Source organism: Scyliorhinus canicula, chromosome 13, assembly GCF_902713615.1.
Source record: "Scyliorhinus canicula chromosome 13, sScyCan1.1, whole genome shotgun sequence".
Lineage (NCBI taxonomy): Eukaryota > Metazoa > Chordata > Chondrichthyes > Carcharhiniformes > Scyliorhinidae > Scyliorhinus > Scyliorhinus canicula.
In genome coordinates, this window is record NC_052158.1 from 7,406,818 (window position 1) to 7,431,567 (window position 24,750).

At 46.0% G+C, this 24,750-nt stretch overlaps 1 protein-coding gene across 1 annotated transcript in view; it reads right to left on the reverse strand.

Moving 5' to 3' along the window:
• Positions 1-13,635: 13,635 nt before the first annotated feature.
• Positions 13,636-24,750, reverse strand: part of LOC119976301 (proline-rich transmembrane protein 1-like) — a 119,475-nt gene continuing 108,360 nt past the window's right edge. Inside the window, exon 4 of the mRNA XM_038816741.1 lies at positions 13,636-15,025. Within this exon, the coding sequence (XP_038672669.1) occupies positions 14,849-15,025 (177 nt within the window). The 3' untranslated portion in view covers positions 13,636-14,848. The remainder of the gene's footprint in view (positions 15,026-24,750) is intronic.

Consider the following 24,750-nt stretch of genomic DNA (forward strand, 5'->3'; position numbering starts at 1 on the left):
TGATGATGTAATTGTGTGGCAGGCATTGCCTAGGGTGGCACGGTGGTTAGAACCTCTGCCTCACAGCACCAGGGACCTGGTTCGATTCCTGCCTTAGGTGACTGTCTGTGTAGAGTTTGCACATTCTCTCTATGTCTGTGTATTTCCTCCGGGTGCTCCGGATTCCTCCCTACTATCATCCTCGACCAGACCCCAACAGTGGCTACTGGACCGAAACCCCAATATTTTAGTTTATTTGAAAGAATAATTCACTCCAGAAATGATTGCATGAAGAAATAGGGATTTGAAATTTTTGAAACCAAACTTTATTATGAATACAATATTAAACTCCTTCACTTCACACCTGAAAAGAACTTACAATTATCCCTTAAACACTACTACTCCATTTCCCATGAAACAACAAGAAAATAAACATACAGCTCTCAATCCATCTTAAAATCAGCACGGCATAGAGTAATACTTGTTTACAGGACAGATTTGGGCTCCAGTTAGAACCTTTGCAGACTCTGGCCGAATATCTTCAAAAAGCTGGTTCACCTGACATGTTTCAGCTTCTTTTTTGTCTTCAGCCAAGACTGCTCTGCTTTAAATATTATTACTCTTTTTATAACTATCCTGCTGGGTGAGAAAACTGCCTTTACTTTTGGTCAAAACAAGGGTCTGCCAGATCAGACTTCAACTCTTCTTCAAAACCTTCTCAGAAAAATGTCTCTCAATCCCTTAGCACCACCCAGCAACGACATCATCTCCCCAAGCTGAAAAACAAATTAAGTCTCCAGGCTGAAAGCATATTGTCTCCCCAGGGACTTTTCACAGTCAAACCAGAGTACATTAGCCCAGATTGAAAAACACATTCCTCTGGTCAATTTCACCTTCTGGCTGCTAAAAGGTCCCAGGCCCTGCAAAACAAAATCCTTTTTAAAAACATGACCCCTGCAGTCAAACACACTATAACGCCAGACTTTCAACCCTTGAATGCCCCAGTATTTATAATCCAATATTCCCCAAATCCTCCATTCATCACATCCCACAGTCCAAAGATGTGCAAGTGAGGTGGATTGGCCATGATAAATTGCCCCTGACCTAGAGCGCTAAAGCCAGTTTCAGCAATCTCGCTATTGTGGCTAACACCACATACACTGAGTCCTTTTTGAATGGTTTGGAACTGTAATGAACAATAGAAGAAGCCCCCTAATATCAGTACAAGATGTTTGTGTTCAAAGATGTTTGTGTTCAATCCGCAGGTGAGGCGGATTGGCCATAATAAATTGCCCCTTAGTGTCCAAAGATGTGCGGGTTAGGTGGATTGGCCATGATCAACGCACGGGGTCTAGGGGAGAATGGGGGAATGGACCTAGGTAGAGTGCTCTTTCGGAAGGTTGGTGCAGACGCGATGGGCTGGCTGCACTCCGTCTGCACTGTAGGGAACCCATCTATGACGTAATTGCATGAGATAGTCTGCTGATTACTATCATCAATGCCAATTTCTTAAAGATTTCACAGTGAGGCCCCAGCAGGCCACCATGGAATCTTTACCATGATGCTGTACTATAATTGGTACGGTTGACAATGGAAGTGCTAAGCGCTTGATTGCCATTAAAAATTCATCATTAATTTTGTCATTAATTTTAATTTTTCTAAATTAATTTCTAACAGAGCAGCATAGATAATGAGGAAGGAGAGAGAGGTCGCAAACCTTCAACAATGAAGCAATGCCACAGAGTTTATTATTGTGAGTACCAGGAGTAATGTTACTTCAATGCGCCAGACAGCATTCATTCTGAACGTTTGAAGTGAAGGGATGTAGTTGGGCTGGAGTAATGGAGCATTTCTCAGCATCTGCTGTGGTAGATCTCAGTTAGTCATGCTTGATGCTGACTCTATTAGTTACAAGCAAAAAGCATTCAATTGCTAACACTACCATTTGTCATTCGACTGAAGGCAAGTTTATCTGCACAATTTTTAAAAAGGTTGCGCGTTCATCTTAAGCAGTGATCACCTGCCCTCATCCATGAGTGAGACTTTCTACACATCCCATTGATCAATGCTGATTATGTGACCTTTGAACTGCTAAGTGTTGCCTTTAACCCATCTGCTTGCTTAACAGTGATCAGGGCACCACTCCACTTGTGGCATATCCTATCAAGCTCATTGGTTGCTGCCAAGCATGTGACTGAGTTGATTGTTGATGCAGGACCAAAAGGTGGGCCAGAGACAGATGGCAATTCAATTAGTTCACAAAGTTATGGCTCATTAGCTCCCTGGCAACATAACTACGTCCCTGGTAATGACTGTTCAAACTCTGCGATTGGTCTGTGGAACACGAAAAATCTCATTGGTTCCTGGTTATCACATGACATGGCTCTGACAGGATGACATCACGTAACAGCCTCATCTAATTCCTATGGGGTAATATCAAGGCTACAGTACATATGCAGGCCATTCAGCCCAACTGGTCGATAACACAAGCCTCCTCTCACCCGGCTTCATCTAACTGTATCAATGTATCTTTCCATTCCTTTCTCTACCATGTGTTTGTCTAGCTGACCTTTGAATATTATTCACCTTAACTACTCACTGTAGTCGTGAGCTCCATATCCTTGCACCTCCCTGAGTGAGGAGCTTTCTCCTGAATTCCTGTGGCGATTATCCCTTTAAGGGTAACACAGCAGAGTAAGGGTCACCTGACCTGGATGACCAATTGGGACTCAGGGTGGGGAATCCCCCTTGGGGGAGGAGTTCCCCGTGGCAGAAGCATTCCAGAACTAGCTACAGACATGTTGCTGCTCTTGTAGATCCTTGTAAATTGAGCCTTTGTTGTTCACTACTGAAGTCTCTGAAGGTGCATCATTACTAATTGGATTTATTATTGACTATTTACGGCCCTCAGTTCAGAACTCACCTACAAGTAGAAACATCTTCTTTGTGTCTCTTCTGTTGAACCTCCTCATCATTTTAAATATCTCTATCAGGCCACAGCTAACTTTTATTTCTTTTCTGGACAATATGAGCTGTGGCCTGTTCAATCTTTCCTGATAGTTATAATCTCAGTTCATCATTCATGACTGCTGGAACATAAAATGGGAGGGAAGGTTTACTAAGTCCTTCCTATTTAATAAATGGTGAAAAATGCAGTACAGGTGAATGCCCAATGCAATAGCAGGGTAGTAATATCTGCGGTCTAGTCAGCAGTTATGTGTAAAGCATACGCCTTTGACAAATGTCACACTTACTTCCTGTCACACTTTGCTGATCCCGCTTCAGATGTTCCGATTAACTCACTACGAGCAAGGCTACAGGTGACCAATGAGCAATGCAGTAAATGGATCTTTATTAGACTGACAGTTGTGGGCAGCCACAGGAGATCACCTTGTCTTAAGTGAGGATCGATCATCTTCCAGTTGGAGGGGGTTGTAGGATCTCCGATTCCCTCTGCTTTTGGCTTGAATGAACAGGCAAGACACCAAAGTAATAAATGGTACAAATTGTTAAAGTTTTATTTATTTTTTTGACTGTTCCTGAAGTTAGAATCCACTGAAATTCAACATTGTATCTTGTATCCATTCACCAAATGCCACTTGTCTCCCTATCAGGATTAAACATAGGCACAAGCACACATGAACACACACAAATGCACACACACATACACATAGACACATAATGCCATGATGTGGAGATGCTGGTGTTGGACTGGGGTGAGCACAACAAGAAGCCTTACAACACCAGGTTAAAGTCCAACAGGTTGGTCTTGAATTACTAACTTTCGGAGAGCAGCAGTGGATGAATAACTCACCAGATAAAGGAACTACGCTCCAAAAACTAGTGATCCCAAATAAACCTGTTGACTTTAACCTGGTGTTGTAAGACTTCTTACACATAATGGGAGCGGTGACGGGTTACCCTTGAGACACTCACTTTTAAATGGGGGAAAAAATAAGGAACAGTTTCATTCCTGACCCTGTGTTGATGTCCATTGGATACCCGGCGCATTGGAAATTCAGGAAGATCTGACAGTCATCCTCAGCAGGGTTCATTAAACTTTCCTACTAGATAACTGGGGCCGCCCTGCACTCAATTGTCCTGCATTGGCTGTGCCCAGGTGACCTGAAGGACCCAAAGGGCCAGGAAAACTTGCCCCCCGTGTGGGAAAGTGAACTAGCAGTGAGCGTCTAGGGGGTGTGGCACGGATGATGGAACAATTGGTTCTGCCAGAACTCAAATACTGAGGGCAGGAGGGGAGATTGTCTCTGCAAACACGCCTCCAAACATTATTTGATTGCTTGGGCAAGATCCTAACATGAGCAATGGAGATGAGATTAGGCTTTGCCTTTCTGATCGTCACACACCTCAAATTGGTTTCTCAATTCCTCCGCTTTCTCGTTCAGCTTTTGTTTTGCCACCCCCCCCCCCCCCCCCCCTCACAACAGATTGGTCAGTGCACTGATGACATATAATGTGGCTGTGTGAATATCGGTGTGCACACTTCTGATAATTCTCTCTCTCTCTGCACTTGTTTTGTAAAGAGCCGCTGACACATCTTTTGCTGGCAAGTACTCATTTTTCTTCAAAACGGAAATGAGCACAAATGGTCTCTGTGTTCCCGCTCGCAAACTGCAAATTATCCAGATTGTTCCTCCACAGCCTGCTGACAGGAACCTCAAGCTAAAACTGGGCTAAAAGCCAAGCTGATTCAGAGCAGGAAATGCACACCAGGCCCTGGTGAAGTCTGAGCATGGCCGGCATAGGAACATAAGTTACAGGAGCAGAGAAACACGGGACCATAAAAGCACAGGAATAAAGAAGCCAAGAAACATACAATAAACATAGGAACAATGGGAGGCCATTCAGCCCCTCAAGCCTGTTGCACCATTCAGTTAGATCATGACTGATCTTTACCTTGGTTCATCTTGCTTCCGTGTCTGTTCATAACATTACCCAACAAAAGTTGCAGACTTGGAATTTTCAAGTCTCAGCAGACTTTTGAGGGAGAGAGTTTCAGCTTTCCACACTCCTTCGTGTGAAGAACCCCTTCTTAATGTCACCACTAAAAGACCAAGCTCTCGCTTTAAGATTATGTTCTGTATATTTTCTTCTGGACTCCGGCAGCCAGAGGAAATGGGTTCTCTCCACTTAACGTATTCAATCTTCCAGTCATCTTAAACACCTTAATCCTTGAAATGCCAGGGAATGCAAACCTGTCTGTGCAGCCTTATACCTTAACCCCTGTTTTTTGCCAATCTAGCACCGTAATCACCGCCTAGCCTTTGACACAATTCCAGAACAGGTTAGGAGTGAATCTCCCAAATGATCACCTGACTGATTTAGGCAATGATCCCATATCAGGGATGTATAGAATTTGAGCAGGAAAGCTTCGGTTCCAGCCCCTTGAGCAGTGAGGGTGATACAATTAAGGTCCATAGGACTGAGCTAGGGGAATGGATTTCCATTTCTGATCCCTATCCAGTAGATCCCTGCTGTAAAGTGAACTCAGATAGGAGCCATGATGTGGAAACGCCGGCGTTGGACTGGGGTGGGCACAGTAAGCAGTCTTACATCACCAGGTTAAAGTCCAGCAGGTTTATTTGGAATCACGAGCTTTTGGAGAGCAGCTCCTTCAACATGTGAGTCACCTGATGAAGGAGCTACATTCCAAAAGCTAGTGATTCCAAATAAACCTGTTGGACTTTAGCCCGCTGTTGTAAGACTTCTTACAGAAGGCATGAGGCATGGGTGCGATGCCCCACACATTAACTGTCAACTCCACCCCACTCCCCTCATATAATACAACAATCTAATCATTCCCATTGTTCAGGCACTCACATCTAGACTGGCCATTTTGGACAGGATATTTGAGGGTTTTGGATGATCCAGCACGTTATCTGCAATGACGCTTCAGGAGGTTGTGTGCTTGTGTGTGTGTGGGTTGGTGAGGGGATACTCCATTTTGGGAGGGTTGCATAATAAGCCCATCTAACCCCCCCCCCCCCCCCCCCCCCCCCAGCCAAGTTGACTTTCCCCCTGAGGAAGGTTAAAGGAAGAAAACCGAAGGCAGGTGAAAACTGATGGGATAAAGTGGTTTCACATCACCCCCAACAATAACTTGCATTTGTATAGCATCTTCGACACAATAAAATGTCCTAATGCACTTCATTGGATGGCACCGTCAATCCCTTTCTGCAAGACCCAGGGGGCAGTTGGTGGCCCATTTCCAAATCCATCACTGCTGTGCCACAACATGCGGCTCCAGGTACTGCAGGAAGAGATTTGGAAACCCATGGAAGCAAGTCTCACTCAGAGGGGAGGTGCAGGTTATATGCAACGAATTGGGAGACTCACTCCTGAGGGGCATACATTGAGAAATCGAAGTGCTCCCATCTCTTGCCATGATGTATTTCTCAGTACTCAAGGCTCAGCACCAGTAGCACATATCGATGTTAAAACAAGACTGACCATCTGACCTCTTCGCTGGACATAAAAGATCCCACGACCATCATTTCAAAGAGGAGTCCTCTCCTGATGTCCTGGGACAATGTCTAACCCTCAATGAGAAAACAAAGTATCTGGTCATTAATACATTGCTGTTTGTTGGAGCTTGCTGTGTTTTGTTTTTACATAAATTCATTTTCAGTCTTTATTTTCAAACAGGGAAAAAACTGAACCCAATAATTTCCTCTGGTGTTACTTCCTGGGCCCTTTTGGAATTAAATTCCCATCTGATTCCTTTCAAACTGCTGTACTCTCGCTCTCAGAAATATATCTTGTCCCTCAGCTTTAAATAGGTTTTCTGGGCAAAAGTATGAACGATACACAAACCAAGGAGGGTGAATGGAGTTCAGATGCAGATCAGTCAGGAACTATAGGAATGGTTGATCAATCCCAGAAAACACGGTAGCACAGTGGTTACCACATGTTGCTTCAAGGCTCCAGGGTCCCAGGTTCGATTCCCGTCTTGGGTCACTGTCTGTGCAGAGTCTGCACGTTCTCCCCGTGTCTGCATGGGTTTTCTCCGGGTGCTCCGGTTTCCTCCCACTGTCCAAAGATGTGCAGGTTAGGTGGATTGGCCATGATAAACTGCCCTTAGTGACCAAAAACGTTAGATAGGGGTTAGGGGGAATAGGGTGGAGGTGTGTGAATAGGTAGGGTGCGCTTTCCAAGGGCCGGTGCAGACTTGATGGGCTGAATGGCCTCCTTCTGCACTGCAAATTCTATAATTCTATGATTCATTCTCGAGGGGCTGAATGGTTCTGTTTGGTCAGCTTCACTCTTTCTTTGATCCTAAATCTCACTCTTCAAAGCTATGCAAGCCACAAAACTAACTGAATGGAAGTTATACCACCAACCACAGTTCTAGTGTTGTGTGTGGTAGTAGAATGTTACTGAATTGGTAATCCAGGAGCCTGGGCTAATAATCGAGAAAAGTCTTCAAATTCCACCCATGGCAGTTTCAGAATTTGAATTCACTTTTTTAAAAATCTAGTAAACGTAACTGTGAGGCCGCCGGATTGTTGTGGAAATCCAATTGGATCAGGGATGTCCTTCAGGGAAGGATGCCTGTTGACCTCACCCGAACTGGCCTAAACGTGAGTCCAAACCCACGACAGTGTGGTTCGCTCTAAACTGCCCTCTGGAAATTCTTGTTTTATCCAATCTTTTAATTCCAGATTTTTTAAAAAATTGAATTCAAATTCAAAGTCACTCTCAATTGCTAAAAATGCCCATCAGCTTCTTTGGGCAACTAGGGACTGGACAATATATGTTGGACCTGGCCAGCGATCTCCACAATCCATCAGAACAAGGAAATGCGAAGTCCCACAATTTAGAAACAAAATGAGGTATTTTTCAACTGGCTGTGTTTATTTCGCCAAGAAAAACACTTCGAAAGAAATAATTTCTTGCAAAGTTTGAAAAAAATGTTCCCTCCTTGGTGTATTTGATGTCACTTTTTTTGGCTATCAGAAGTACAGAGAGAGAATTTGTTGACTGCAAGATGATGCTTGTGGTGACCAGTGACCTTTAACCCTTTGAGGAATTAGAATGAGAGAGAGTCTGTTGCCTGCCACTGTAATGTAACACTGTGATGGCCCACTGTCAAAGAGAATTAACTAGTTCAGTTACATCCTCTCAATAGGAAAACGGCATGTCCTGTTTAGCGCTTCCAGCCAGGGGTGGGTGTGAATTCAGCATTCAAAGGGTTAAACCGGGTTTGGCAGCTGCCCTTGGCCATTTGGTTTGTTCTGCCAACTCTCAACCTCAGTGAACGGCAAAAGATCTGTGCTCGCATGCCCACTGACTCGGGATTGGTGCACCAAGAAGGCACTGTGCCAGTGGGGCATGCTCGCTCACGTAAAGAGACAACAAATAATTACATTATTGGAAACGGAATGCCAAGAAATAAATACAGACAGATACCATCACGAGAAGCTCAGCTGAGGGGGCATGGTAAAAAGCTGGGTTAAATAATTGACACATTCAGCCCTTTCTGCTGTCGATGCATCAACCCAGCCATTGTTTTTTTAACTGACCTGTCCATTCACATGTTCGGACACTTGTATGATGGTTCAAAGTGGCACCTCTTGTGGTAATAGAGAGCCTCGAGATGAGGGAAGCGCTATATTCCATCTCCATCTGTGCTACATTAGCTGACTTTATCTGGTGGTAGAAACATTCTCCCTCAGGTAACATGCCCCAAGAGGGCGCTGGTGACCATAGACTTCTACTGGACTGGTCCATGCTTGGCAAAGCGCAAGCCTTGCCTTCTGCAGTATGGCTAACCAGGAAACCTGCCATCATGTGCGTTGGAAAGATTATCAGCTGATAATTAACTTGTTTGGCCACAATATGAACACACCCATCAAGTCCTGAAGTGGGTCCTGAACCTGACGTTTTTGGTTTTGGGGGTATGGAGACTACCACTGCACCACAAGAACACAAGTAGCATCATTAAATCATACAGTACAGCACAGGAAGAGGCTATTCGACCTTACTGCGTCTGCAGTAGCTACGTTAAAGAGTTAGTCACGCTCCCCGCTTTCTCCCCATACACCTGCAATATTTACAAGCATTTATTCAACTCCCTTGTCAAAGCTACCATTGAATCTATATTCACCACCCTAATGGGAAACATTTTCAATGGGTGTAGGAGGAACGGGCCATAGAGAGCAGGTCTGTGGCTGATCTATCTCAACTCCAGTTTCTCAGACTGCATCCACTCAAGGTTGAATGAATGGAAATTAGACAAGGCACATGGACTGTGTATGACCATCGCATGAAGACTGAGATACGAATGCTCGCTCCTTCACCTCCCCCCACCCCCAATCATTTATTTCTGGCACTATCAAAGGGTGAGGGTAGAAGGTGAGTTTGTCAAATTCGCAATGAGAAAATGAAGCAAGTGAGGGAGCAAATAATTCTTATCTTCAGGAATTAAAGGTTAATCTGCTGGATTCTGGTTAGAGCAAAAATCCCTGGCGAAAAATTATTCCAGAATTGTGTTTGCTTATGTTTTTTCCCCCCCCCATTTTCTTTGAACAGTTTTGTTGATTAGTTGAAAGAATGTTCCAGAAGGTGGGTGAAGGGGAGGGGGGTGGTCGGAGGGGCGTGTGGGTGGTAGGGGGGAGAAAACCTGGATGGGACAGTTGGAGGTGGTTGATTACACTTTCAGGAATGTCCTCTACCAGAGTTGGCAACCCAACTTAATGATAACTCAGCACTGTGATGTAGAGTTAGGAGGTCTCCGTGGAGATACTCACTATTACGGATTAAGGCTTTCCTGCTTCAAGATATGTGGTTACTCTGAAACGTGGCAGGGATGTGCCCTCTGCTGGATGTATTGCCGAGTAAATTAGTGCCCCGGCTGACTCTCCATTATTGATCACTGCTTGCCATCACGGAAACCTATCGAGGGCAGGGCCACAGGGCCTCGATGTGAAAATAAAGCCTCACGGAGGAATAAAAGTAGGCCCCGGAATTTCCAGATGAGCCTGCTCCAAAAGTAATGGGCCAATCATGGTGTAATGCCGAATTTCAGCACTACGAATGAGGAAATTTGGACCTAACTGACTGACATCTGTTTTAATCTTCCACTCAGATTTCCTAGGCCTTATTATGTGGATGCCCCGCCTCTCATTGCATAGCCCAGCCCCCATGCAAAAGGCCAGACAGTGTGAATTTCATGCACTAATATCTGTTCTGAATGGGGACCAAAGTCAAACGTTTTGGGAGCAAATCTGCGGAGTGACTTCTTCCTCCTGACTGAGACCTGCATCTCATTTCAGGACACTGGCCGGAATTCTCCACCCACTGGCATTCTCTTTTCCCACCAGCAGTGCACCCCCACTCCCTGTGGCCTGGAGTGGCTTCAATGGAAAATCCTCTTGACAAGCGGCAGGAAGAGAGAATCCCTCCGCCAGTGAATGACGTGCCGCCGGGAAAGACGGGCTGGATGTGGGGACCGGAGAATCCCGCCCACTGCATCCAAATGCATTTCTATGGAAGCAAAGTGAGTCAAAACTGAAAAGCTTCCATGACTGTGGCCTATAAATGGTTACCTAACATGGAGAAACAATGGGTGATGGCATTAAACTTTTAATTTTCATACGCAGGAGAAGGATTTGGGCTCAAGTTTTCCTGGGCCGCAGTTGTTTACAGTGATTCCGGTCTATTTTAGGTCTGATTGCCAACTGTGAATAAATGTTAAACCTTGAGAATTCATCACATGACTTACTCTCCTGCTGTAGTCACCAACACATACATCTCTGTGGCGCATTGCCTTCCTATCCCAATTAGAAAGCATTAACACCTATTAACCGATTGGATGATGCTTGACCTGTTAGCCCAACAGCCCTTTTCCCCCTATATTCAATATTCTTCTATTTGGGAAAGAAAAAAGTTTTAAAAACTGACAAAAAATAATGGGCAAAATTCTCCAACCCCCAGCAGGGTCGCAGAATCGCCCAGGGCCGCCGGAAATCCCGCCCCCGCCAATTCCCGGGTGGCGGTGAATTTCTGCCATGGCGGGGGTGGGATTTTCGGCGGCCCTGCTGGGGGTCGGAGAATTTCGCCCATTATTTTTTGTCAGTTTTTAAAACTTTTTTCTTTCCCAAAGAGAAGAATATTGAATATAGGGGAAAAGGGCACTGAGCGGCGAGCCCCCTGCGGCGGTTCTCCGGCCCGCGATGGGCCGAAGTCCCGCCGCTGGGAGGCCTCTCCCGCCGCCGAGGTTTGAACCACCTCTGGTGGCGGCAGGATCGGCGGCGCGAGCGGGGTCCTGGGGAGGGGGGGGGCGCGGGGCAATCGGACCCGGGGGGCGCCCCCACGGTGGCCAGGCCAGCGATCGGGGCCCACCGATCACCGGGCGGGCCAGTGCCACGGGGGCACTCTTTCTCTTCCGCCGCCGCCACGGCCTTCGCCATGGCGGAGGCAGAAGAGAATCCCCCAGCGCGCGTGCTGCCGCTGACGTCACCACCGGCGCATGCACGAACCGGCGAAGGCCTTTCGGCCAGCCCCGGCGCCGGACGGCGGGCGTCCAAGGCCGCTGGTGACGGTTTTGGCGCCAGTCGGCGTGGTGCCAACCGCTCCGGCGCGGGCCTAGCCCTCAAAGGTGCGAAGAATTCCTCACCTTTGGGGAGGCCCAACGCCGGAGTGGTTGGCGCCACTCCCCTACGCCGGGATCCCCTGCCCCACCTGGTAGGGGAGAATCCCACCCCATACTTCAGGGTGGCACACAGCAATGCCCTGGTGACTGATCTTCAATTTCTGGAGACTCCAGGCTAATCTTGGAGGGTTGGCAACCTGAGGCATTATGTCAGATCTTTGTGTCCCTGTGTCGCCTGATAAGATTGCCTGAAAGCTAGTTCACGCAAATTGTTGACGAAGGATTGGGATACATTTCGGCACAGCTTCCTGGTTATGCCGATCAAGGCAACTCCAGGCCTTGTTTTCTCCCAGAGGGGTTCAGCTATTTGCTGCCGTCCGCACAAACCTCCGTCCGGCATTATTCATGAATTCTGCAAAGTGCAACATCACCACCTGCTGTTGGGAGGGGAAGCGGTTCTGCACCTACACCGGAACCTATTTGGGGTTTGACAAGTAAGTAAAATATTTGACTCCGTGTTCCATGCCTTTAAAGATCAATGGGAAACGGTGGGCCGGTCGTATTTTTTAAGAAGATTGTAATAAAGCAGTATTATCTTTCCAACCTGTACCGCTATTACGGGGTCAGAGTTGTGATGATTTTAACCTCGGGTGATTCAAAGGACAACATGGGGTTGAATCCACTAACTTAGTTGACAGGGAGATCAGGGAGATGAGATCATGGACAGACAAACCGATAACGTCTGCCTTACGCGATCAGCCAAAGTTAGCATGAGGGTGCAAAGGTTAACCCTTCAGAGGGAGAACATCAGATCCTGAGAAATAGGAGCTGGTGTAGGATATGTGGTCCCCAAACCATTCAAGTGGAACATGCAAATATTAAGCCTCAATTTCACTTTCTCACCTGCTCCCCATGCCCCCTTAAAAGTATAAAGTTCTATCCATCTCGGCCTTAAACACAACAGCTGAGCATTCACAGCTTTCTGAGGCAGATATTTACTCAGGTCCCCTCATGAAGAAATCTCTCCGCATCTCTGCTCCCTTTACCGTCGCCACCCCCACTCCATGTCCAAGATTCTCCAGCCAAATGAGGCAGCCTGACAGCATCTACGCACAGCAGAACTCAAAGGTGGATTTCAATTGGGGAGATAGGGCCTGAAATGTTGTGCAAACACAACAGCTCGCCCAATCAAAGGATCACAGAGTTGTGACGGTGCAGATTGAGGCCATTTGGCCCATCATGTCTGCACCAGCTGTCCAAACGAGCATCATGGCTTCATACCATTCCCCTGCCTTTACCCAGTACACCTGCACGTGGTTTCTTACAGAATCACAGCATTAATTATCGACAAACACAAAGGATGCTTGCAGCCTTTGAGGGGGAAAAAAAAAATCAATTTTATTTTTACATGGGAATGTGGGCATTTCTGGCTGAGCCAGCTTTCATGGCCCATCCCTAATTGACCTTAAACTGAGTGGCTTGCTCGGCCATTCCAGAGAACAGAGGGAAGTATAAGAGTCAGCCACAATGCTGTGGGTCTGGAGTCACAGACCAGGCAAGGATGGCAGGCCTTAGTGAAGCAGATGGGTTTTAAACAATCATGGTTTCATGGTCACCAGATTTTCACTGTATTCAAATTTCACCATTTGCCATGTTGGGATTTGAACCCAGGTCCGAAAGGAATTACTCTGGGTCTCTGGATTACTGTCCAGTGACAATACCGCTAGGCCACCGCCTCCTGAAGATGGTTTTGCCTCTGCGTTGGCAATGGAATGCGCTCGAATTGCCAGTAGACATGTCAAAATTGGTGCCCTCCGTCAGGGGAGCTTTTTATTTAAAAAAATCATACAACTTGAAATGTCTCTGATATCTTTGCCGTAGCTTTCACATGCTAATTTTCTGCTTGGTTAAGTTGCTCAGACAGGTACGGTCTGTAACAGCCCTCTGGGGTCTCCCTTTGTCACCGACACTGGCTGCAGCAAGATCTAACCTTCATTAGCAAGATCTCCTTCATTAAATGTTTTCAAGATAAAGATAGATAGTTTTTTTGAAGAATAAAGGGATTAAGGGTTATGGTGTTTGGGCCGGAAAGTGGAGCTGAGTCCACAAAAGATCAGCCATGATCGCATTGAATGGCGGAGCAGGCTCGAGGGGCCAGGTGGCCTACTCCTGCTCCTAGTTCTTATCTTCTAACTGACCAGCTGCCCAACACCACCTTCCCAACTTAGCAGATCTGTGTGCAAGGAGACTGCATTTTCAGTCGCACTGGTTCTCTGGCCTGTCTCCATTTGGGTGGTTTGCTGAGAGATAGGGTGACTCAACCTACTGACCTAAGCGAAAATCCCACGTGTCGAAAGCACTCTCAAGTCTGCAAGCTATCCAAGAAATCTCCTGTTGTGTTTTGTAAAGGTTGGCCTTGCTCAGAGATTCTATTTCCTATATGACAACACTTTTATAAGGTACTTCAAGAGCTGTAAAGAGCTTTGGCACACCCCAAAGCCATGGACCGCACACAGTATAAATGCAAGTTCTTCCTCCCCCAGGGTCTGGCTGATACCAATTCTCTCATAAGGGGATACAGTGTGGTTGACAACGCTGGCTAAAATCTCAATGACTTGCTTCCCTTATTCTGCTAAACCTTTGTGGTTTCGGAGCCATTGGTGGGTTAAGTGAGTTTTTAATCCACCAAATTAGAATGGAAAGCTTCAATTCCAGCCCTTTCCTCAGTCCCGCCTGTCCTCCTTACCTGATTCAAGACTCGCCAATAGAAATTGCAAAAAACTCTATTCGCACAGTCCCCCAGACTGGTTCTCCCACCCACACAGCAAAAGCATCTAAATAGGTTACTGCCCGAGCCAGTAGTTTTGTGCGAACCGTGTCTGTCTGTATTTAAACAAAACACATTTAATCAATTGCACAAAACATTCTCAGTCCCTTTATCAAAGCAGAGAACCAGTGGAGGTAAATACAAGGCTATTATTTTGGCAAAAATGATTAACTGTTCATCGCATCGAGTGGTTTCGGGTGGAGGCGTAATGTCTGCAAAGGAGGAGTGTAATTTGATCTGGAGACGCTGGTGGGGGTTGGTGGGGTGGGTGTGGGAGGATGGGAGGGGGGCGGGGGGGGGGGGGGGTGAGGGAGGGAGTGGAAGGAGGAGTGGGTTGTTATGCTTTGTCGAGTTCCTGCATGGTAACACCTGAAGTGCCGAGAAGTCTTCGGGCCTGCTGATCCGCCGTGCCTGTCCGCGGGGCCCAGTTAAGGATCCCACTCGTCATCGTGGTGCTGGGCCGCTATAACGATCACCACTGTCAGGATGGCGCAGAGGACCATGGCGGCGATCCCCACGGCCAGGCTGATGAAGGAGAAATTCCGGGCTTCTCGGGAGGCGATCTCCGCCGACACCATGTCCCCACGCGCGATGGCGGTCCGCACCTGTGTCACGGAGAAAGGACGTTAGCCATGTTGCACAGTCAACGTACTGAAAACTAGCCACAATATATAAACTCAGCAGGATAGGGGTGGCGGGAGGATCCACTCATTCGGGTTGCCAACTCTGGTTCAAAATATTCCCAGTGGACTCATTAGTAGGCCTTGCACCTGCCAGTGCCTCCGGCCCTTGGTCTCATCAACGGCAGTGGATAGAGTTTTGATGACTTATCTGGATGATTTGTGATCAACTGCAACTCTGATGTGTTCATAACTAATAAATGATGGTGTTCAAAGAAAAGGAAAAGCAAAATCCCAATTTATCTTTAAATTTCCACCGTAACAATTCTTTCCCGGAGTTTGGTCGCAGGGGGTGTCCTGGGAATGATCTGCCGTTCCTGGAGAGTCCAGGTCATTCCTGGCAACACCCTAGTGTCAGGTGTATTTTTTCTCATGTTTTGTTTTTCTGAACTCCTGGTGCAGGCTGGGAAATTCCGCACGTCGGAATTTCCCAATTGGCTTTCCCGGCGCTGAGGCAGAAAATCCAAAGCCAGGTGGAGCCAGAGGAAGCGAGAGAGTCCAAAACTAAGGGTCATAAGTCCAAGAAGGGGTTCAGAGGCCAGCTCTCTGCTGTGAGAATGATGAGAATATGGGTTTCATTACCACAGGAACAGGGTGTGAGGTGAATAACATAGGTGTACTCGCACAAATGAGAATAAGAAGGAACTGGAAGGCTCTGTTGATAGGGTGAGATAGAGTACAGTGGACATTAGATCATGGGGAGCACAGGCCTATTGGGGCAGGTACTGCTACAAATTCTACCTAATTTATATGTGAAATGGCCAGCATTTGGGCCACTCCATCACATATACCTTCTTGGAAAGCTTATTAGTGTCACAATTAGGCTTACATTAACACTGCAATGAAGCTACTGTGAAAATTCCCTGGTCGCCACATTCCGCCGCCTGTTCAGGTACAATAATAATAATCTTTATTGTCACAAGTAGGCTTACATTAACACTGCAATGGAGTTACTGTGAAAATCCCCTCATCTCTACATTCCGGCGCCTGTTCGGGTACACAGGAGGAGAATTCAGAATGTCCAATTCTCCTAACAGCACGTCTTTAGGGGCTTGTGGGAGGAAACCGGAGCACCCGGAGGAAACCCACGCAGACACGGGGAGAACGTGCAGACTCCACATAGTGACCCAAGCCCGGAATTGAACCTGGGACCCTGGCGCTGTGAAGTAGCAGAGCTAACCACAGTATGCCTGTGCCACCCATGTCCTCCTTAAATGACATCCTTTCTTGAATATGGAGAACAAAACCTATACACAGCACTCGAAATGTGGGTTTCTCCAGTGCCCAATACAATGTCTCGAGGTTGTGAAAGGCACTCGATAAATGCAACTCTTTGTTAAGTATTATAATAATAATCTGTATTGTCACAGGTAGGCTTACATTAGCACTGCAATGAGCACGTCTTTCGGGACTTGTGGGAGGAAACCAGAGTGCCCCGGAGGAAACCCACGCAGACATGGGGAGAAAATGCACAAACAGTGCAAGCAAGGAATCGAACCCGGGACCCTCGCAACAGTGATAACCCCTGTGCTATTGTGCCGCCCATATCTCACAGACTGTTACAGATCTTTATCCTTTATTTGAGAGCCGTCATCCCAGAAGCTGGATATCTCCCAATTTCTAACTCTGAAAAAGGACAAAGTAGCTCAGAGACCACTGAATTGCCAAACGCCCACTTTGGATTCGATTTCGGATTCGGATCGTAAAGCAGGAAAGTTGATTAAGCTGTTAAAAAAAAACACACAATTTGGGACCCAAGGTTCGATAAAATATTGGTATTGTGCTAAAAGGCCAAACCAATATAAATTAATTAGTTAGAGTTCAACTGGAATAAAGTCCCGTTCTGATTACTATGGTACAAAGAGGAGGTTGCAGCTATGGAGAGAGAAGCCAGAATGACTGAGAGACGGAGGGATTACATAATGAGGATTATGGGCATGCGTTGACTGGAGAGGAGATGGTTGCTAGGGTGATGTGATTGCAGATTTTCAGAAAAGGGTTGATGTTAAATCATGGGAAGCTCTTTCACCTTGTCTGCAACAGTCGAACCAGAGGACATGACCTGCGCTTGGGGGGGATAAATCTAATCTAATCTGTGGAAACAATATTTGTGCGAGTGAGTGAGTGATCAATCTATGGTACAGGCCCCGAGGGAGATGATGGAAGCTGTTAGTATTGATTAGCTCGAAACTCAAATGAACTAGGCTTCTTTTAAGAAATAACATTTGCTTATATCGTATCATTCACTCAATGCCAATTTAAAGCTATGAACATTATTAAAATGTGAACAAAAGACCCACGGAAATGGGGACAATGATGGCTATTAAAAGAATTTGAATATTGAAAGTACCTTTTTAATCATTGGCTTTAAGCGATTTGTGACCCCAAACATTTCTACACTCCAGACCTCAACACAGCCTCAGTTAAAGCTGTAAAATTCTGTTCAGGGACTAGTTTTAACATTTGTCTGTGTAGCTCAGAGCTATTGCCTAGACAGTGAGAGTCAGCAAAGACTCCAGAGCGTGGGGTTACCCTCTCCATTTCTGGAACTTTGAGTCGGAGGTATGCCGGCCAGCATTATTGCAGAATGCAAAAATAGTGAGCTGGATTCTCCGCCGGCGGAATTCTCCATTTTGCCGGCACCCGGAGATTTCCCGACGGCTTGGGGCTGCCCCACAATGGGAAACCCCATTGACCGGCCGGCGTAACCGGAGAATCCCGGCGGCGGGTCGGGGCTGAAATGTGGCACAGCCGGGCGGAGAATCCAGCCCATTATTCCTCTCAATTTGCGATTTCAGTTAATGCAAAAAAAGGTACGAATTAGGAGCAGAGATAGGCCACTCAGCCCCTCGGACCTGCCCTGCCGTTCAATACGAGCACGTGGCTGATCTTCTGCTTTGACTCCACTCTCCCACCTGCTCCTTGTTTCTTTTCTCTGAGAGATCGAAGGTTTGTCCATCCCAGATGCAAATATATTCATCGATGGAACATCCACAACCCTCTGGGATAGAGAATTCTGGAAACTCTAAAAGAAAATGCCTATCCTGCTGATGCCTTGATGGGATAGCAAAGGTCAGCCACTTACCGTGCTGAGGTTGCTGGCCTCCAATCGATGTCCTGGAGCCCATTAAAGTAATCAGTGCTGATCTCTTTGTAATCCACAAAGCAGTCATTAACCTCTCACTCTGTTCCATGTAGTCCTCTGAGAGAAAGTAAACTTCTCCTCATCTCAATCCTAAATGATTGCCCCCCCTTATTTTGAGGATGTGATCTCTGTGTTTTAAATTTCCCAGTGAAGAGTAACAATCTCATTGTCCATCCTGTTAAGCCTCTTCAGAATCTCGGGATCAGTTAGCGAATTGCTCATTTCCAACCACACACACACACACATCTCCCAGTGAGGCAGGGTCAGAGAGGTTAATGACGGCAGGCTAGATTAAAGTGCTTTAGAGAAGGGGGTCGACAATGGCCTGGTGCTCAGACTCTGAGTGAGCACTCGCAAGCGCCACCTGCAACCTGAAGCTCTACACAGTGATTGTGACTTTATTCAAGAGAGAAGCCCGACTACAGTGACTACGGGAGTCTCCCATTTGTCTGACACAGGGAAGATCATTGCAAGGATCCATCTCAACTGCCTTCTCTCAGCGACTGAGGAACTCCCTCCAGAGTTACAGTGTGGTTTTCACACGGACATCTGCGCATATGAAATGCGAATTAGGAGCAGGAGGAGGCCATTCAGCCCCTCGACCCTGCACCGCCATTCAATAAGATCATGGCAGAGGAGTCACTTCAATTCCGCATTCCTGCCGACCCCCGATAACCTTTCACCCCCTGGTTAATCAACAATCTATCTAGACCTGCCTTAAAAATATTCAAAGGTTCTACTGCCTTTTGAGGAAGCTGGTTCCAGAGACTCATGGTCCTCGAAGAGAAAAGAAACATGGGCCCCAACTTTACGGCCGTTCATGCTGGTGAGATATCCCCTGGCCCTGCCGACGGAGCTCACCCACCTAGGGGTTTCCCAACGGCGAGGGTTGCATTCAATGGGAAGTCCCGTTGACCATAACGGAACCAGAAGATCCCGCCACCAGCCAATGGTGGGCTGCTTCTCGCCACCGCAAATCACACGGCGGGTTACTCGGTAAATCCCACTCATGATCTTCAGCACTCATCACTTTAAGTGTCCTTTTTTTCCCCATTGACACTGTCAATGGTGAAGCTTCGTGCATAACCCACCTTAAATTTTACTGCCATCAGAAATCCATCGCTATCATCCATCCACTCCAAGGAAACATGCAAGCTGTGATCCTCACCAGCAGAAACACAACTAATCCTATCTCAGGAAATTACTGGGGCCACCAGTACTGTGCCACTGCAGCAACTCTCTTCCCCATGTTCCTTGCTGCAATACCGCACCTCATCTCGTACAATACTGCACCTCATCTCCCGCATTACTGCACCTTATCTCCTACAATACTGCACCTCATCTCCCGCATTACTGCACCTCATCTCCTGCATTACTGCACCTCATCTGCTGCAATACTGCATCTGACCTCCCACATTACTGCACCTCATCTCCCACAATACTGCACCTCACCTCCTGCGATACTGCATCTGAACTCCCGCATTACTGCACCTCATTTCTCGCAATAATGCATCTGAACTCCCGCATTACTGCACCTCATCTCCTCTTCTCCCGCATTACTGCACCTCATCGCCTGCATTACTGCACCTCATCTGCTGCAATACTGCATCTGACCTCCCACATTACGGCACCTCATCTCCCACAATACTGCACCTCATCTCCTGCATTACTGCACCTCATCTGCAATACTTCACCTCATCTCCTGCAATACTGCACCTCATCTCCCGCAATACTGCACCTCATCTCCCCAATACAGCACCTCACCTCCTGCATTACTGCACCTCACCTCCTGCATTACTGCATCTGAACTCCTACATTACTGCACCATCTCCTGCATTACTGCACCTCACCTCCCGCAATGCTGCACCTCACCTCCCGCAATACTGCTCCTCATCTCCTGCAATACGTAATGTAATGGAACCTACGAGGGAACAAGCGGTCCTAGATCTTGTCCTGTGTAATGAGACAGGATTGATTCATGATCTCATAGTTAGGGATCCTCTCGGAAGGAGCGATCACAATATGGTGGAATTTAAAATACAGATGGAGGGTGAGAAAGTAAAATCAAATACTAGTGTTTTATGTTTAAACAAAGGAGATTACAAGGGGATGAGAGAAGAACTAGCTAAGGTAGACTGGGAGCTAAGACTTTATGGTGGAACAGTTGAGGAACAGTGGAGAACCTTCCAAGCGATTTTTCACAGTGCTCAGCAAAGGTTTATACCAACAAAAAGGAAGGACGGAAGAAAGAGGGAAAATCGACCGTGGATATCTAAGGAAATAAGGGAGAGTATCAAATTGAAGGAAAAAGCATATTAAGTGGCAAAGATTGCTGGGAGATTAGAGGACTGGGAAATCTTTAGGGGGCAACAGAAAGCTACTAAAAAAGCTATAAAGAAGAGTAAGATAGAGTATGAGAGTAAACTTGCTCAGAATATAAAAACAGACAGTAAAAGTTTTTACAAATATATAAGACAAAAAAGAGTGGCTAAGGTAAATATCGGTCCTTTAGAGGATGAGAAGGGAGTTTTAATAATGGGAAATGAGGAAATGGCTGAGGAACTGAACAGGTTTTTTAGGTCGGTCTTCACAGTGGAAGACACAAATAACATGCCAGCGACTGATAGAAATGAGGCTATGACAGGTGAGGACCTTGAGAGGATTGTTATCACTAAGGAGGGAGTGATGGGAAAGCTAATGGGGCTAAAGGTAGACAAGTCTCCTGGCCCTGATGCAATGCATCCCAGAGTGCTAAAAGAGATGGCTAGGGAAATTGCAGATGCACTAGTGATAATTTACCGAAATTCACTAGACTCTGGGGTGGTCCCGGTGGATTGGAAATTAGCAAACGTGACGCCACTGTTTAAAAAAGGAGGTAGGCAGAAAGCAGGAAATTATAGGCCAGTGAGTTTAACTTCGGTAATAGGGAAGATGCTGGAATCTATCATCAAGGAAGAAATTGCGAGGCATCTGGATAGAAATTGTCCCATTGGGCAGACGCAGCATGGGTTCGTAAAAGGCAGGTCATGCCTAACTAATTTAGTGGAATTTTTTGAGGACATTACCAGTGCAGTAGATAACGGGGAGCCGATGGATGTGGTATATCTGGATTTCCAGAAAGCCTTTGACAAGGTGCCACACAAAAGGTTGCTGCATAAGATAAAGATGCATGGCATTAAGGGTAAAATAGTAGCATGGATAGAGGATTGGTTAATTAATAGAAAGCAAAGAGTTGGGATAAATGGGTGTTTCTCTGGTTGGCAGTCAGTGGCTAGTGGTGTCCCTCAGGGATCCGTGTTGGGCCCACAATTGTTCACAATTTACATTGATGATTTGGAGTTGGGGACCAAGGGCAATGTGTCCAAGTTTGCAGATGACACTAAGATGAGTGGTAAAGCGAAAAGTGCAGAGGATACTGGAAGTCTGCAGAGGGATTTGGATAGGTTAAGTGAATGGGCTCGGGTCTGGCAGATGGAATACAATGTTGACAAATGTGAGGTTATCCATTTTGGTAGGAATAACAGCAAACGGGATTATTATTTAAACGATAAAATATTAAAGCATGCCGCTGTTCAAAGAGACTTGGGTGTGCTAGTGCATGAGTCACAGAAGGTTGGTTTACAAGTGCAACAGGTGATTAAGAAGGCAAATGGAATTTTGTCCTTCATTGCTAGAGGGATGGAGTTTAAGACTAGGGAGGTTATGTTGCAATTGTATAAGGTGCTAGTGCGGCCATACCTGGAGTATTGTGTTCAGTTTTGGTCTCCTTACTTGAGAAAGGACGTACTGGCGCTGGAGGGTGTGCAGAGGAGATTCACTAGGTTAATCCCAGAGCTGAAGGGGTTGGATTATGAGGAGAGGTTGAGTAGACTGGGACTGTACTCATTGGAATTTAGAAGGATGAGGGGGGATCTTATAGAAACATTTAAAATTATGAAGGGAATAGATAGGATAGATGCGGGCAGGTTGTTTCCACTGGCGGGTGACAGCAGAACTAGGGGACATAGCCTCAAAATAAGGGGAAGTAGATTTAGAACTGAGTTTAGGAGGAACTTCTTCACCCAAAGGGTTGTGAATCTATGGAATTCCTTGCCCAGTGAAGCAGTTGAGGCTCCTTCATTACATGTTTTTAAGGTAAAGATAGATAGTTTTTTGAAGAATAAAGGGATTAAGGGTTATGGTGTTCGGGCTGGAAAGTGGAGCTGAGTCCACAAATGATCAGCCATGATCTAATTGAATGGCGGAGCAGGCTCGAGGGGCCAGATGGCCTACTCCTGCTCCTAGTTCTTATGTTCTTATGTTCTAATACTGCACCTCATCTCCTGCAATACTGCACCTCATCTCCTGCATTACTGCACCTCATCTCCTGCAATACTGCACCTCATCTCCTGCAATACTGCACCTCATCTCCTGCAATACTGCACCTCATCTTCTGCAATACTGCACCTCATCTTCTGCAATACTGCACCTCAGCTTCTGCAATACTGCACCTCATCTCCTGCAATACTGCACCTCACCTCCTACAATACTGCACCTCATCTTCTGCAATACTGCACCTCATCTTCTGAGGTAATGTACCTAATCTCCTGCAATAATGCTCCTCACCTCCTGCAACGCAGCACATACCTCCATATTTGCACACATACCCCGCACCCATATACATGTACAAATCATATAGACAAAACATGTACATTTATCACCAATTTATTATACCCTCATATGTGAAAATTAATACATATATGCTACATATCCATATACCATACATAACATATACACATTTACTTACATATGTACAGCCCCAACACAATAATACCATACACACACCTTCCAGCATACACACACCTATACATACATGCACATTACTGCTAGATGTTTACACACACCAATATGCACTATGCTTGTCTGTGTGTTTGCGTGAATGATTTAATTAAGCTGGTGGAAAGGTTAATAAAGACAACTTGCCTGGGAGAGTTGAGAGATAAATGATTAAGATGCTAAACGCATGCATTTGCAATAAGAGGCCATGGTGAGTGGATATATACGTAAATAGATTGGGTTTAAAAATTTGAGTTAGGAGATGGATAGAGATTTGGCTTTTTACCTGCTAAAGTTCATCGAGAAGTTTATAACTTACAAACACTTCATAAGGAAACAATGGAAAGTTATTACATTTTATTTGACCCAAAAGAGGAGGCAATAGGAAACCATGAAAGATTTTTATATTTTGAAAAAGTTGAGTTTAAAGAGGTGCTGGGGACAATGAAATTGGAGATGAAAGGGGAAAATAATAGTTTAGGAAAGATGTTGAGCTGTTTTGGTTGTATGGGGTAGATGACCGAGGGACAGCTCTGTACTGAGAGAAGTTTCAAAACCTGAGGTTGCCATACAGGAATCAGAAGATTTTTTGCTTCACAAAGCAGTCTTGTTTCTGAATTTTCGTGGATTTCCACAGTAGTGGAAGTTAGTTAGAGGTTGTGCGGTATAGCTTTACGGATGGCATATTTAGAGATAACAATCTGTCAGGCAAAGTCCATAAAGTATGCCAAGAAGATGATTAATTGTGTGTTCTGACTAAGTGGTTTAGCATGGTAGCACAAGTGGTAAGCACTGTGGCTTCACAGCGCCAGGGTCCCAGACTCGATTCCCCGCTGGGTCACTGTCTGTGCGGAGTCTGCACGTTCTCCCTGTATCTGCGTGGGTTTCCTCCGGGTACTCCGGTTTCCTCTCACAGTCCAAAGACGTGCAGGTTAGGTGGATTGGCCATGCTAAATTGCCCTTAGTGACCAAAAAAGGTGAGGACGGGTTATTGGGTTACTGGGATAGGGTGGAAGTGAGGGCTTAAGTGGGTCAGCGCAGACTCGATGGGCTGAATGGCCTCCTTCTGCACCCTATGTTCTATGTTACTTTGGGAGGGATGTTTGTAAGACTGTTATAACTGCGTAACTTTTACATTCTGTGTTTAAGCCTTTTTTTCTACTTGTTAATAAATATTTACATTTTTTAAATCCCAAATGTGTTTCTGGAATTGTGTGCTTCTGGGAAGTTGGTTTTGCCTGATTTTCAGAATAGAAATAAAAAGGTTATTTGATTTTTGGGACTTGATTTGCTCAGCAAATCGCATCTCTTGTCGTCATGGCAACAGCCACCAATATAATGTTAAATTCTACCAGCTGCCATGGATGGTTTTAAACTTGTGCCCCTAATGCACAGAGCCTGAGTCTCTGGCTGACGAACACCAAAACATTATTGCCATTTTTCTTGGCTTGTATGTTGTTGGAAGCTGGAGGTGATGAATATCGGGCAACTCCTGGCAAGACAGATTGCTGAATGTGGAAGTGTGCCAGTATGCAGAGGTCAGCAGTATGCTTATCCACTTGACTCAGCGGCTACTCCATTGGCTGAGTCATGTCTTACCTAAAAAGACAGACTCCATGGTGAACTTGCTATTGGCACAAGGGCAACAGGTCTCTCAAGTCTGGGGCACAAGGATGTCTGTAAGAGAGAC